Source organism: Pectinophora gossypiella, chromosome 17 (genome assembly GCF_024362695.1).
Source record: "Pectinophora gossypiella chromosome 17, ilPecGoss1.1, whole genome shotgun sequence".
Lineage (NCBI taxonomy): Eukaryota > Metazoa > Arthropoda > Insecta > Lepidoptera > Gelechiidae > Pectinophora > Pectinophora gossypiella.
Genome location: NC_065420.1, coordinates 6,715,672 through 6,731,084, shown reverse-complemented (window position 1 = coordinate 6,731,084; position 15,413 = coordinate 6,715,672). Strand labels below are relative to the sequence as shown.

General features: G+C 36.1%; 2 protein-coding genes across 2 annotated transcripts; one reads left to right on the top strand and one right to left on the bottom strand.

Annotated features, from left to right (window-relative positions):
- Positions 1 to 38: 38 nt before the first annotated feature.
- LOC126374508 (ribonuclease kappa-like) lies at positions 39 to 1,672 on the top strand. Its single transcript, XM_050021183.1, has 3 exons — positions 39 to 214; positions 294 to 413; positions 875 to 1,672. Exons 1-3 carry the CDS (start codon positions 140 to 142, stop codon positions 974 to 976), a joined length of 297 nt encoding a protein of 98 aa, XP_049877140.1. The 5' UTR covers positions 39 to 139; the 3' UTR covers positions 977 to 1,672.
- Positions 1,673 to 1,686: 14 nt separating this feature from the next.
- On the bottom strand, positions 1,687 to 4,862 carry LOC126374516 (testis-specific serine/threonine-protein kinase 3-like). The gene is made up of 6 exons (XM_050021197.1): positions 4,686 to 4,862; positions 4,431 to 4,600; positions 3,956 to 4,105; positions 3,327 to 3,600; positions 3,055 to 3,231; positions 1,687 to 2,232 (listed from the first exon to the last, which is right to left on the bottom strand). Exons 1-6 carry the CDS (start codon positions 4,860 to 4,862, stop codon positions 2,146 to 2,148), a joined length of 1,035 nt encoding a protein of 344 aa, XP_049877154.1. The 3' UTR covers positions 1,687 to 2,145.
- Between the last annotated feature and the right edge of the window lie 10,551 nt (positions 4,863 to 15,413).

Here is a 15,413-nt window from a genome sequence, read left to right as displayed (position 1 = left end):
CAACTATTTTTCTTTTCCTTCCTGCCTGCCATAGACAAGAACAAATCATGTGAGAGTCCATTTTTGACACCAGCTGACAGCTCGGGTCGATATATTTTACTAAAATTTTATCCGTAATTTTAGTAAATAAACCAACAAAATGGTCTGCAAATTGTGTGGTCCTAAGCTGTCGCTATGCGGGCTCGTTCTGAGCGTATGGGGAATCATTCAACTCGTAAGTTTTAGACCAATATTTTGTAGTGTGGAGGGTTTTCTTCCTTGACTAACATGATTTTGCTCACTGTTATTTCTAGACTTTAATGGGCGTATTCTACTATATAAAAGCCGTGGCGTTGCTGGAAGATCTCCCGCTTGAAGAAGGTCACCATACCATCGAAGAGTTCATTGGACAAGTGGAAGCTGGATACACTCAGGTGAGTCAATGATCTAATTGATGAAAATGAATTTTGAGGGCCGATAATGAAGCAATTACTCGTTGTTATCGCTGTCTGATTAAGTGTAAGGGCATATGGTATAACATCTAAAACATGTATGTTAAAAAATCATGAATATATTCTAAACTTCGGCAACTCTGATTTGTAAGTCAAGTGATCTAAGCAAGTCGCCCAAGTGAGCAACAAGTCACGTGAAATGAACCCCTATTGAGCTATTGCTTGTCTTTTTTCATGCCAATCAAATAAATCTAATTTCTTCATTCTCAAAAGGCTCATTATAAATGTTACATTGTCCTTCTGAAAATCCAATAGCAGATGAACATACCTAATGTAGGTATAGCAACTTGAGATCCTGTAATAGTTTTCCTGTAGTTTGCACAGAAAACAAAATGATTATATTCAAGTTTAAAAAAATATACTAACTGTAATCTTCTTTTTAGAATGCATACAACTGCTGGATTGCCGCCTTACTATATGTCATCACATTGGTGGTGTCAGGGCATCAATTCTGGTTGAACAACCGCTCCTCAGTTAGCATGTAAACATCCTTCCTTTACCTTATGTTGGTATGCTAGCAACACATTTGACAAGACTGTGCATAGCCCAGTATATTATGGCGTACGTTTTGTTAAATGCTGTAGCAGTTGGCTTGTGTATTCCTTTAAGATAATAAAGCTATCATGTACATAACTTGGTAAGATGATCATGAATAAATTCCCCGTTCTGTGATCATGTGACATTATATTTGTAATATTTCCCTATAGCTTTGTTATCTTAGATAGTACTATGTTTAGGTACACGTTGTTTATTGAATAGTTCCATTCCATTTAAGTTATTTTCAAAGTAATCTAAATCAGTATATTGAGTGGTTAATTCTTAAAAATTGTGTAAAAGCATTTATTGTTATTACCGTAACCAGTAAAGTTCATATCATGTAATCTATGACACATATAAGAATAGTATTTATTGAAAATTTTAAAAACTTGAGTATTGTAGCATTGTTCTCAAAGTATCTATGCAATATAAACCAAAATAATGTTTTTTTTGTTCTGAAATTGGTTACAGGATGAAATATTTAAACCAATAATTTTAAGTGATAAACGGATTTACTTCTATGCAAAAGTATTACTTTCCACATCTGGATGAAGTTACATATTGTACATAAATATCTATCAGTAGGTTTACAATGTAAAATGCTTAGATTTCTCTGAAATAAAGATTAATTGATGTTAAATTAATTGTGGTTATTTTGTTTTCAATTACAATGAAAATATATCAAAAGTATATTTAATGAGTTTGGTAATTTACTACATATAAAAATAATATAGCTACTTAATAAAATATTGGAAATGTAGTTGCTGAATTATTAAAGCACAGAATAGTTAAAATAGCAACTTATTTGGGATCCAAATATCAGTACGTTTATTGGGGTGCATTAACGCCATCTGTCCGAGTTTCCGGACGTATAACCATAGACAAGATTGTGGCGCGCATTTAAAAAAGTGAGTTCTGGTTATAGTATTCCTGCAATATCTTCATAATCTATTCTGCCAAATCCACACAATCTCAAGGTGTTTCCATACTTAGGGGAACAACTATACAAAGTAACAGTAAAACGACTTAACTAAAATGATGTAAAATTCAATTTTATATTCATCGCATCTTCGTCATATTTATATAAACATTTCCGTTGGAAAAAATAAAACAAATGTTATTTTACTTCTTCTAATTTTCTATCAAATGTCACTGTTCCAATATTCACGCTTTTGATTACATCGTCCCTGATTTTTTCAGTTTCCTGAAACATGCAGCTGGGTTTTTATTTTGCACGTGACTAATACGTACATAATTTATATGTGTTATTGTAAAGGCTCATTTTTATTGCTCGATTGGCGCAGGGTGTGGGATATCTGTAAAATGCTATTAGCATGTATACATGCGTGTCTGTATATTCAGATCACCAGAGTGAATCAGAGAGGTATCAGACAATATGGAGTTCTGCAAACGCTGGGTGGACAGTAACTGGTGAATTTTATTAGTCGCTAGCTTAGCGAACTTCTGCCTGTGTTTGTGTTGCGAACTAGGTACCTAGGTGGTTATCGAACGACTAATATCGATACCTCGATACGGAATTCACAAGCTGTGTAACAATGAAAATGAGCCTTGACAGACGTTTAGCATAATATGACATACAAGAAATAGCATTAGCATGCAAATATACTTTCGAATACGAATTTCAAAAATCAATTTCAAGATAATAAATTTAGTAAGAGTACCTACAAAGTTGTCTGATTCAGTCCAATAAGGGGGGCCAATAACTGAAATTTTGAAACGTGATTAAGTTTTAAAATTTTATTCTGTACAAATCGACAATGAATACAAAACACATTTTTTGTTATATTTAACAAGCGCTTGCTGGTTACTACCAGCTTACCAGCTTTGAAATATACTTGATTCAAAGGTCTTCGTGCTAGTAAATATTAATTTATTTATCACTTGTATTTTCTTTTTGTATTTTATTTCAGTTTGGTAGCGATGTCCAAACTGAAACTGTAAGTGATTAACCTCTTGTGCTTGTATCATTTATTTACTAGGTAGGTATAATATTATGTTTCTTTACCTGTGCGGTGTCTACCTCTTCGTCTTTTGCTGGCTGATTAGGATTAAGCCAGGGGTCGGCAAGTATCTGTGGAATCTTGACGCGCACCTTGAGTGGTGACAGGATCTTTGTGATTAGCTTACGGCAATCCGCAGATACCTTAGGTTCGCGAGGAAACGAGACTTTATTCTGGACTTGCTGCGAATTAGAAATTGGATAAATCTTCTGTCAATCACAAATGCAAGTGAGAGTTCGTACTATTTCGATCTCAATCTATCAAGATTAATAGTTACCTTTAGCAGCTGTGTGTAATTTGTGTCGTCGAACGGTAGGCGTCCATACACAATGGCGTATAGAACGACGCCCATACTCCAAATGTCAGAATCCTGAGGACGGTAAGGGACTCCCTTCAGGATCTCAGGGGAAGCGTAGGCGTAACTTCCGCAAAATGTTTCGCTTAGTGCATACACGCCGTTCTTCGGTTTCATATGGCCCCTCGCAAATCCGAAATCCGACAGCTTTATGTTTAAACCGTGGTCCATAAGGAGATTTTCGCATTTTATATCCCTGTGTCGCAAAAAAAGCGTAATATCAGCTAGCTAGCTGTAAGTCGGACTCTCTCAGGGTGGCGTAGTTAAGGTAGATAGAGGGCATCTGATCCGTGAACACCGTGGTGTCCTACTTACTTACTGGCAAAACAGCCGTAAAGTAGACTCTCACATTTCACAAACATTCGTTGATTTTTGGAAGTCGTTGGCCATACAGAGAGCTTCGAGTGTTATAGGATAACTTGATTAAATTGGTTAAGTCCTACGACACCGCACGCTCTTAGGGGCAGATTTGTATGGTTCCGTAAATGCCGTTAACATCATGTTTCAATTGCTAGGTAAACTTATCTACTTAAAAGAAAAAGTCGAATTACCGATGAACAACCCCTCGCTCATGACAATATTCTACCGCTTCGACCAGTTGTCGGAACCAACGGCGGCCGCGGATTTCGTCAATATGCTGGTCCTTGCGTATTATGTCCAGTAAGCTGCCGTTCTCAGCATACTCCATTACTATGTACACCCTGAATAGGTAATATCTCAGTTAATACCTAAATAATAATGTTAACAATAGCCAACACCAGTACAACAGTAGCTGCAAGTTATACTTGTGTCTGTGTCCACCCTCTGTGTTATGTTATGTATGTAGTAATAATGTTATACTTAAACTAAAACGGTTTATTTGTAAGTATGTTGAATTAAGGGCATAGAATGAACTACCTGCAGACCGGCTACTACCCCCTACACGTCCACCAACCCAAACACTAACGCAGCGTGGTGAACTGACAGGAGGCTTGCGAAGCTGCTGCCTACACGTCTAAAGACGGTTTAAGGAATGGAATACAGAACCTATGCGTTGTTTCAATTGCTTGAAGGAACCGAATGAGATTTTCATGTTTCAAGCCTTTTACAACTTCTATTTCTCTCGGCAGAAACTTCTTCAGGTAATCTCCTGGTGCTTGAAATTTGCTTATTATTTTTATGGCCACTTGACAATTGTGCCTGTCACTGGTAGCCACCTGAATTATTAAAAAAACGTCACTGTATTACAAAGTGTTTTGATACACAGTTGAACTCGATTTGAAATTGATGTATTGACTCTACCTTAACCGTGGCATATGATCCTGATCCGATAGTTCTGCCTAGAACATATCCATGTGTTTCTAATACAGTCAATTTCCTTTCGGTTTTTGCATCGACGCCGCTGTGTACAGTCGCCGTGGGCTCTGTCGACATTTCGCCGAGAACATTGTCATTGGCTCTCACATCCGGCCCCGGCATATCACAGAAAATTTTATATTATTTAGATATGAAGCCCAGTAAAAGTCACATTATAATGAATTTTGCCACATATTTATTTTTCTCGTTTTTTGGATTACTATATATTTATTCTGTCATTTTGTCAAATGTGAGATTTCTTGTCACACCGTTGTTTTGTTTGAATTTACCGCGATCATACATAGACAAACTTCGATTGCCAGTACCTACGTGATTGACAGTTAGGGCTTTCAAACAGAATGCAGAATACTGTGCATGTATCCGAATTGTTATTTTCAGTGTTGTCATTAGTGAAATTTCTGTGAAACGAGAAATAAATGAAAATGTCACATTGACATGTTGAAAAAATTCCAAAATGGTGGCGTAAATAATAACAAGATAAGAAAATAAAAATATTCTGTTTAGATTCCTGTTGTTAAGACTCTTACGAGTTCTTTAAGTAAAGACAATTATATTTCAAAACTGTTAAAAAAATACTTCGCTTACCTGAAAGAAGAAAATTCTGTGATATTTGTGTATGAATTTTGAGAAATTAATCGTGAACTCATATTGTTATAATTATTAAGCTTCTTGAGTACGCGCCCGTGCTCTTTTCGGTAAGAAGTTACAAAATTGTATGTAGTTGTTGTAAATTCACATAGAATGCATGCGATAGTAGTTTGACGTTTAATATCACATGTGATTAAATGAGTTGATTGGTGTGGTTTTATTACATTTTCCAATTTTTCACACTTTTTGTCGCATTCCTCTGTCTATAAACACGTTATGTGACAAACATAATGTGCCTAATATGAATAAAATCTTCTGCATAATCCAATTCTTCATCATGATAGGTAATAACAGACATGTTGGCCTTAGTGACTCCCCCTATAAGCTTCCACTTAGTTTGTGAACAGATATAATTTAAAGTGTAATTTCATTACAGATTAGCAAGTTGGCAAATCTTTGTAGTGTAAAGGGTGGGTACAGTTTGGAGGGCCGTTGACCAACTAAGTGAATGTAATATTATAGTTGAGACACTTGAAGGATTACTTGTATTACTTTGTGGAATAGTGTTTTGCCTTTTACTCTGGTTGCCCATCTTATCTGTTGGTTACGGAAGGGAACAATGTACTGAAGAAGGGACAGAGGTGCAGGATATGACTACTATGGATATTGCTGTTCAGTATCCACCAACTAACTCAGAGAGTACTAATTAACAGCAAATTTCAGAATGCTTGGAGCTATGGGTAGTATGGGGTAAACTGGGAAGTTTTCAAATAATTGATATATTAGACTTAATACGAACGGTGACTCATTGCTCCAAGCATTCTATTCTATTATCTAAAATATAGAGTGTAACTTTTTCGCTTCTGTAACTTATTTTCCTATATTTTACTTATTTTTGCCAAAGTTGTAACAAAGGTACACATTATTGCTAAGCAACTGGACTCTGAATATAATAATTTTGAATTGTAATTGGCAATATAACTTTTCAATTTATTTATAATAATAGGTTAGAAAAGTTACTAAAATGTGGAAATATTTAAAGCTTGTTTTTATGTTATACATTAACTGGCAATTGTTAAACACATGGGAACTTCACTTGTTTTCTATTTAAAAGAAGAAAAATATTCAACAATGTAATAAATAAATCAATTGTAATTTATTTTAAATTACTAAATTGTCGATAGATTAATCATTGTTTATTTGGAAAACAATTTGTAGTATTTACTGTGCATTTATAATTTCTTAATAAATATTTGGTTTGATTCTATTTTTTGTTTTCTTAGTAGTGTATTAGTCTTGTAGCATATCTTTTTCTTTTCTTTGCAGTTTTGTCTTGAATGTATGTAGCCCCATAAGATGCACTTAACATTTAATTAGTATCTATTGTGGTGTGTATGTACTAAGTAGAACTAATTGAAGTAGAAATGATAATTAAAGTGGGAAACTGCTCACAGCTTGCATGCCAATAACATTCGAGTTTAGTTAAAAATATAGCAAAACTGGCTAAGTATGATTCAAACCTGTGACTGAAGCATTGTATTAGGTACCTGGTTAAAAAATCAGGGGGTTAAAAAAGCCACATCGAAGCAATTCATCTAAAAAAGTAAGTGCACAATGCAAACAAATGTCAAATAGCAATATTGCTTTTTTAATCAATTGCTTTGATGTGGCCTTTTTAACTCCCAGTTCTGTCATTCACTTTGGGATTTAAAATTGCGTTTATAACCGATATTCGATGTTTCTTAAAATTGATAGTTATAATCTATTAAACCCTGTTCTTAGAGTCTACTTTTTAAACCTCTATCAATAAAAAAAAATCGGAGATGCGACAGGTGGCACCCCGGGGTTTTAACAGTTTTTTTTTAAATAAATCAATTTTTAATTCTACCTGTAGGTATCTAAAATCATTTCACAACTCAAATCGATACCTAGCTTTTCCTGGCTCACGAGATAACGTCCGGTTACAGAGAGATAAAGTTGTACCAAAACATTTCCTAATTTACCATTTGGTAGGGAACTCTGAAAAAATATTTTACATATCAAAGACCTGTGCACTGAACACGGTATCAGTGACATTGACTGCATCTAAAAATATTTTGCGATGAATGGCAGCGACGGAATTTCTAACTGAAAGCCCAGCACTCATTCGACGTTCCAGCACAAAGAAAACAATTGCCGCGATTGTAGCGTAGCACTGGCGTGGCTGGTGGCGCGAATCGTGTCGTGTGCGAGCGTCCCACCTAGCCTTCCCTCCACCACTACTCTAGACCTCTCTTGCACCCTTTTAAACCTCGCAAACCTACTAGGCCGGTGAACCCACGGGGGTCACGCGCCACTGGACGTATGCCATGCAATGCTTCATTCGATGACCCATTTTCGTGCATTTGCGTCGTTTTTTGTTTGCTTTCATTCAGAAAGCGCTTTTTCTAGTGGATATTCCTCTGTGGTCCTCGCCTTTTGTTACTATAATTGCGTATTCTCTGTCTACGAGCTTTTATGTTATTAGAGACGTGTGCAGGACTATTTGTTTTCACGTCTTTGTCGTCAGAATATCGCGTAGGAACCTATGAATGATGTATATGAAATGTTGGAATTTTGTTCACATTTCTAGGTTGCACGTCTGTGTAATTAGCGTTTTTGTAGACTGTAATTACTTCCTCTTTATTCTGACTATTTAACAATTTCCTGTACATTCACTGCAAAGTAATGGAGGTTTCCTCTTGAAGTTAGCATTTTACCGTCGAATGAAATAAGTAGGTGAAGCATTCAACTTTAAGTTGACCTGGAAAGTGCACTACTTATATAAATAAATAAGACACTTGATGCTAAAAATAGGTATAAAATGCATTCTATTCAGGCCCGACCTGACGTCGCAGTCATTCGTACAGGATGTTTATTTCCTTTTCTACAGACATAATTCCCATTCTCACCTGAACTTCTAATTTTACCTGCAAATGCAATAGAAAGTTGAAAATTTGTTCTGAAACGAGATAAAGCGTAACAAGACCGTCTCCGCGCACGTTTCCGCGGCCGTCACATCAAACAATTAAGAGTTATCTGGAGTTAGGCGTCCAAGACGATATATTGCAGACTTGATTACTTTTTCTACTCCACAAAGTAATAAAAGTTGACCAGCAAACGGGATCTAGCGAGTTCCGTTTTTAATTGAAACGGGGAGTCCATAGAGTGATAAATGGACGTGTCCAGGTGTTGCCATACCACTCGCTTCTGTCCTATAATTTAATATTTAACCCCTGTTATGGTATTGGTAATTGAAAAATTCTAGCAATAATCTGTGAAGAATCTATACTCTCGCTAGTGTATTGTAATGACGTAACGTGAAAAAGTAAATAGGTATTTAATAATCTGTTTAACATATCTAAATTATTTGTGAGCGAGGATATACGGGGCCCTATACGAATCAACAAGTACCTACTTAATTATCATGATAGGTACTTTAAGATTTTCTTCTGCGTATACATATACATGCATACATAAACTGTCTGTGGGCAGAGCCACAAGTAATCAAAGACAATTGCAGCCACTGTTGATACGATGTCGTAAGCTGGATATGATAAAGCTTATGGTGATAAGGGATCAGCCTATCGCCAACAACATTAGTCCATCATGTTAGATGACACAATCCCTCTGACGGTTTTTACTACATGCCCGGGAAGACAAGCAGCTGAACGTATTATATGTTTTTTATTTGCTCCCAGAACAGCATAGAAGCTATTATTATATTCTGCGTATATACTTTTTCGGCAATATAACAATAATAGTTAAAAATGTGGAAAGTTATGTTTTATCCTTGAGTCATCATCATCATGAATTGTCGAAGAAGTATATACTTGACGTACAAATTGACTGACGAATAGTCTTATATAGATTGCTGAGTGAAGTGGGTAATTTTAAAGCAGCGTGAGGATGTGTCCTCTCGTGTGAAATGTTATACAACTTTTTACCTCTACCGGCGAGTTTTAAATGTTATAGCAAAATAAACACATCATTACAAACCTGTTCTCTCCAATCTTTTGTTAGACAACCGTCCAGTGGACGAATAAATTTTTTGCCATATCTAAGTATATGTCGATACTAAAATGTTATTAAATTATTACATAATTGCGCGAGTTTCCACCGGGGAAAATGAAAGTATGAAATTCAAAAGATATTTTGTTTCTTATGTGGATAAAACGAACTTGTCAACACTGTTTTTACGCCGTATACCCTTATCAATATCGAACTGGATAGAAGAATCTTATGGTGACGAGAAAAGCCTATTACGTAGACAATGGCATGGCCAAGAATCACTAAGGTTAATACGTCGCCGTCTGATTTCTTCGAGTGCGCTCGTCAATAATGGAGTGGAAAGCAAAAAGTTAGCTCCAGGGCAAGTTATCAATTGTATCTTCAAGTCTGAGAGACTTTCATCCATTTATTGCACGCAGAGCGGGGGAAATCCTTAATGGTTATGGTTCGCATTTGGTATAAAAAGTGAACTTTGTCACTATCAAACGGTGGTCTATTTGTTCTGCGAACTGCAATCTTCGATAAGTTATCCGCGTCGTAAATGGATTTGAATTTCATAGAGTAAATGTGAAATGGCTTTGTGCATTTTTGTCGTTGTTAGATTGAAGTCATTGTAGACTACAATCAAGCAATGTAACAAGTTAGTTCTGGAACTCATATTCTTTTTCTTCGTCGAGTCAAAATTCTTTTGGAATTTGATTTGCCATCGTGGTTAATAGAATCGTGGTGTTGTAAGACTGTCATTAAAATGTTATCACACTGATCACGTAGGTAAAGAATATATACGCGAACGTAGGTACAGGTATCACTGTTATTGCTACGAATGTGTAAAGTAGTACCTAGTTCATCGAGGTTGAATCAAACAAAAACAGGTTTTGGTCCACTTTGTTTATCCCGAAATACTTGGATATAAAGATTTCCATTACTAAAAAGGAAGCATTACCGTTATAGTTTTTACATTTCAATATTTCCTTATTCCTGAATTCATTGTTCCGTGACAGTGCGGCTCCCCCGAGGTGGCCTGACTGGTACAGTTTCAATGCTCGATGCGCCAACGTCGTCGTCGTAACTTAGAAATCGCTGTTTCTTTCTATTTTCGTCCAATATATTTCATGTTTGCTTCTCTATGTTGACGCGAGTGGCTTTGCTGTTTTATTGCAAGACATGTTTCTTGCTTATTTCTCTTATTTTGCTTTAGATATACTTGTGAACTCTGAAGTTTGTTTTACTGATAGAACATCTTGTATTCCCTTGGCTTTTTTTAGTATAGACGCCATATTCTTGTATTACATTATACTGTATGTTATATTTTCGCATCAACATTTTCATATCACGAAGACTCATAGCTCGAATAGAAATTGTTACCGTGTTATGGGACTTATAACAAATTACGACCCGCGGGCTGTTGGAAGAGGAAGCGAGAATCTCTATTGTTTCTCTAAATGATTCCCGACGAGTTTCCTGTTCTATTCTGCGTGCAACGTACTAACAGCTCGCATGTTCTACGTTCTTACTACTGTTAATAAGAATTCATAATGTAAGGTGTTTTTTGGAGATTTCAGATTTTAGTTTCTTGTTTTCCGGTGAGGAAAAATGACTTTTCTGTAGTTTTCTTTTATGTATTTTAAAGATTAACGTGTAACCAACCAAACCAACTAGAACGGCAGCTGCTGGGTGTTAGATAGTATTCATGTCTCTTTGTTCATCATAATGTAACGGCCGAATCGTTAAACTAAATAGACTATTTTGGACTCCCATTTTCTATCCCTTTCTCTTGCGTTTATTTTGAATTGACCACCTCTCGCAAATTGCCCAACAAAATTCAACCCAAACTTCTACGTAATGTGGACCCCGACATTTCAAGTGTAACTGAATAATGAAAATAACTGGGATTGTATTACATTCCGCTAAACGTGGGCAGGTGAAGAACAGGGATAGCCGAGTCCCTTTTGTTATTTGCAGAATTTTAATACAACGGTCGCCATCCAACGCAGCTATAGGTACCTACATTTAGAAGTACATAGTAACTAATAAATTGTAGTTCTTCAGGTCGCATTTTCCACACAAAAGGCACTCGGGGTAACACGTATCAATTTTTAATCATCCATTGTGCAAAAAATTACATTCAGTTGCCAAAAAAATAATTGTATAGAGTGCCTTATCAAAAGTACCTACAGTCGCTAACATAGCCATACACAAATTAGCACATTAGGGCACTGTTGTGGCACTTTATATTTAGATATGTTAGCGACTTTTCTATTGATTAGGTTAACAGTGACCGTAAAGCAAAATTGCTGCTGAACAATTGTGCTAATTCCTCCAGACGCCAGCTAATTTTATTTTAAGTTATACCTGTCATTTTCTTATCCGCTGAAAAAGAAAGGGACGGGTAATCGACAGGCATAAAATTTATGGATTTATTATCAATTTTAAGCAGAAATCTAAAACAACCGTCTAAAAATTTTACATCGGCCAATAACCCGAGAGAGTTAAGTAGACAGCACGTCAAACGAATTACATACCAGCGAGATGCCTATTTTATTCGCCCGGGTTATTCATTGGTTTTAAAATTAACTTGTTGACAATCATCCGTCCCTTTCCTTTTCGGCGGATAAGAAAATTACGGGTATAATTAAAATTAAAATTAGGAGGTGTCTGCAGGAATCGGGGCCATTATTTTGCCAATTGAAAAACGTTCTCAGACTTTTTATGACAGTCGAAGAATATAATGAAGCACCTTAAACATTATCAAACCACGCTATATTTTCTACTTCGTTTGTATTTGAATCCACTGATGTATAATAAGGTTATTATAGTAACGCTTGCTTGAAGCCCTCATAATTTATTGTCAAAATATTAATGAATAATTTATCATTATTTGAAATATGAATGTTGTATTTATCTCCTAGATGGATTTTCGGCATCGGGTAGGCCTTTGAGTTCGCTACCATGTCGATAATTTTGTTACATAACAAGCATTCCAAATTGTACTTAACAAGTAATTTATACTTTTCCATTGATATTTTGGATGTTAAAAAGTGTTGTTAGTCACTACCTTTTTATTTTTTGATAATGACCAATTTATGTTTAATAAAGAATATTAAAAAATCGATTTAATTTTATTACTTGAAGTCCAGATACAGAATTAGAATAATAAAATTTACTCATCACATGATGATGAGATAATATACTTAATACTATTGCCAATTACCATCGGCAAGAATCTAAACTAAGACTTGTGACTTTAAATGGACTGGCAAGCAGAGCAAATGTTGTTACATTTGCGAAGTAGGTACATTTTAGATTACCTACTCAAGTTCTAACTCATGTTGTAAACTAAGTAGTATACCCAAGTACACAAACTTAGCCAATAAGGTTTCCAAGCTAAATAAAGAAAACAAAAACTAAACACTCGTAGAACTAAATCGAAGCTAGGCAACTTTCACGCCAAGTGAAGTAACTTACGAAAAATTTGACCTGTTTTCTCTTGTAAGAATTTTGTCATGTTTAGGGTTATCATTTCATAGGCGTAGGCATATAAACCTTCGTCGCATATTACTAGTTCCGACATACTATCAGTACTTATTATCTCTAAGTCATGTATTTCAATTATTAGGTATTATTTCATTAACCTGCTGTTAGCAGATGTAGATCTAAATAAAATGTAGCGCTTAATAGTTAACATTATTATTTTCATTTTTGCAAATGGCAATTTTGCATGTAAAAGCCAGCATTTTTTTGGTATGGTAACCCTGTTCGTGGTTCGTAGCGCGGAATGCTAACGCCCGTCGGCTGCTACGTGCAAGTGCTACGCTGCTACGGACGTTCTACGCTCGTAGCATGCAACTTTATGACGTGGTTATTTCGTAAACGTGTTCGGTGTGTCTTTGTTGTTATTTCAAATGTAATTTCAGACGAATTCAAGAGGTCCAAATTTTCAGCTAGTGTCGTTGTTCAGTGTTCTAAATTTATTTTGGGTAGGTATGTTCGGCGCGGAACAAAAAGTTACGTAAATTGTAGTAATACTTATACAAGAAATTTAACATACATACACATACATAAACTCACGCCCGTAATCCCTAACGGGGTGGGCAGAGCCACAAGCAATCAAAGACAACTTGCAGCCACTGTTGATACGTTGTCGTAAGCTGGATATGATGAACCTTATGGTGATAAGGGATCAGCCTATCGCCCATAACATTAGTCCATCATGTTAGAGGACACAATCCCTCTGTCTGTTTTTACGACATGCCCGGGAAGACAAGCAGCTGAACGTGTTCTATGTTTTTTATTTGCTCCCAGAACAGCATAGAAGCTATTATTATATTCTGCGTATATACTTTTTATTATAATTTAATAACAGTTAGGTAGCGTTATATGTTTGTGTGGGCTTACTTTTTTATATGTCCCAATGTAAAGTATACTTATTAATATATATAAGAGGCCTATTTCCCATAGGGTCAGGCAGATACAATGTAATTCCTATTGCTACGATTCTGGCACGCTACATTCGCTTTCTTCGTTCTCATCAGTCTTCATACACGCTCGCCGGTTGAGAGTACTCTTGACCTGGCCTTTCATTTACACAATGATACTACGCGTACAGTCATGAGCAATATAATGTACCCACTTTAGGACTCTGTCGCACTAACATATTTGACATTTAGTGAGACTTACAGTTCAATTTGTCAAAAAAGTTAATGTGACATGGTACCAGAGTGTATACATATTAATGCTCGTGACCGTACACTCCTTAATGTTACAAAACATACCTACTTGCACTCACACTCGTATCTCACTGAGGTGATTACTAGTTACCTAAAGACATTGATATATAATATGTCACTGTAGTTATTTTCATTGCCTTATAATAGTAATAATAAAATATACTTTTTGTAATTTATATACTTTTTGAAAAACCCTATTACGTCATAATAATAATAGTCGGCGCGGTGTCGTTAGTATTAGGATTTGAAATATGTGTGAATATTTCATGGAAATGTGTTTTCCGTCGTATGTTACCTAATCTGCAATTGGGCCGGTTTTTCTTTCGGGTTCGTAGAGCAGATAGGCAGTCGCTTCTGTAAGAAACCGAACCTCTCAATTCATTAGGTTAGGTAAGCAAACCACGTAAAACAGGATGGTTAAAATGGCCACATCGAAGCAATTCATCTAAGAAAGCAATATTGCTATTTGACAGTTGTTTGTATTGCGCACTTACTTTTATATGCGCAAATGTCAAATTGCAATAATGCTTTCTTAGATGAATTGCTTCGATGTGGTTATTTTAACCCCCCAGGACAACGCTAGAGAAATGATCTCATATTTAAGATTTTCTCAAATTTTCACTTTATTTACGTATGCACAACTTACGTATCCTATTAATAAAATTACCATTCAAATTGCAAGTTCCACAATTGGTGGAGTCGTGTTTGGTCATTACATTACCAACCATTTAAATGTTGGACACAGGCGCCATTGCAGATTATTGCTTTAACAATGCTGTAGGTACACAGTCTAATTGGAAAATGTGTGTTGTTCATTAAAGAGACAACATGGCCACCAGTACAAAGCCCGTGGCCTCCGTGGCCCAGTGGTTGAGCGTTGGGCTCACGATCCGGAGGTCCTGGGTTCGAATCCCTGTGGGGACATATCACAAAAATCACTTTGTGATCCCTAGTTAGGTTAGGACATTACAGGCTGATCACCTGATTGTCAGAAAGTAAGACGATCCGTGTTTCGGAAGGCATGTTAAGCCGTTGGTTCCGGTTACTGGTTACTGATGTATGTACGTAGTCGTTACATGTGTCATGTCAGGGGCCTTTGGCGGCTCCAACTCACCACCCACGCGATAGAAGAAGAAGTACAAAGCTATTTATTTATTTGCTGCATGGAAAATCAACAATACAAGTATAAATATAATTACAGATTAACCAGAGAAACTTATTACTTACTGATGTAAGTTACTGACGTAGTAGTGACATGAGTCATGTCAGGGGCCTATGGCGGCTCAGTAATAACCCTAACACCAGGGTT

Excerpts from the sequence above, each read along its gene's own strand:
- LOC126374516 (XM_050021197.1), bottom strand. The coding sequence starts at position 4,862 with ATGCCGGGGCCGGATGTGAGAGCCAATGACAATGTTCTCGGCGAAATG. Across the intron at positions 4,601-4,685 it reads GATCATATGCCACGGTTAAG|GTGGCTACCAGTGACAGGCA; the intron begins GTAGAGTCAATA and ends TTAATAATTCAG. Across the intron at positions 2,233-3,054 it reads AAGAGGTAGACACCGCACAG|GAAACTGAAAAAATCAGGGA; the intron begins GTAAAGAAACAT and ends TGCATGTTTCAG.
- LOC126374508 (XM_050021183.1), top strand. The coding sequence starts at position 140 with ATGGTCTGCAAATTGTGTGGTCCTAAGCTGTCGCTATGCGGGCTCGTT. Across the intron at positions 215-293 it reads TATGGGGAATCATTCAACTC|ACTTTAATGGGCGTATTCTA; the intron begins GTAAGTTTTAGA and ends TGTTATTTCTAG. Across the intron at positions 414-874 it reads TGGAAGCTGGATACACTCAG|AATGCATACAACTGCTGGAT; the intron begins GTGAGTCAATGA and ends TCTTCTTTTTAG.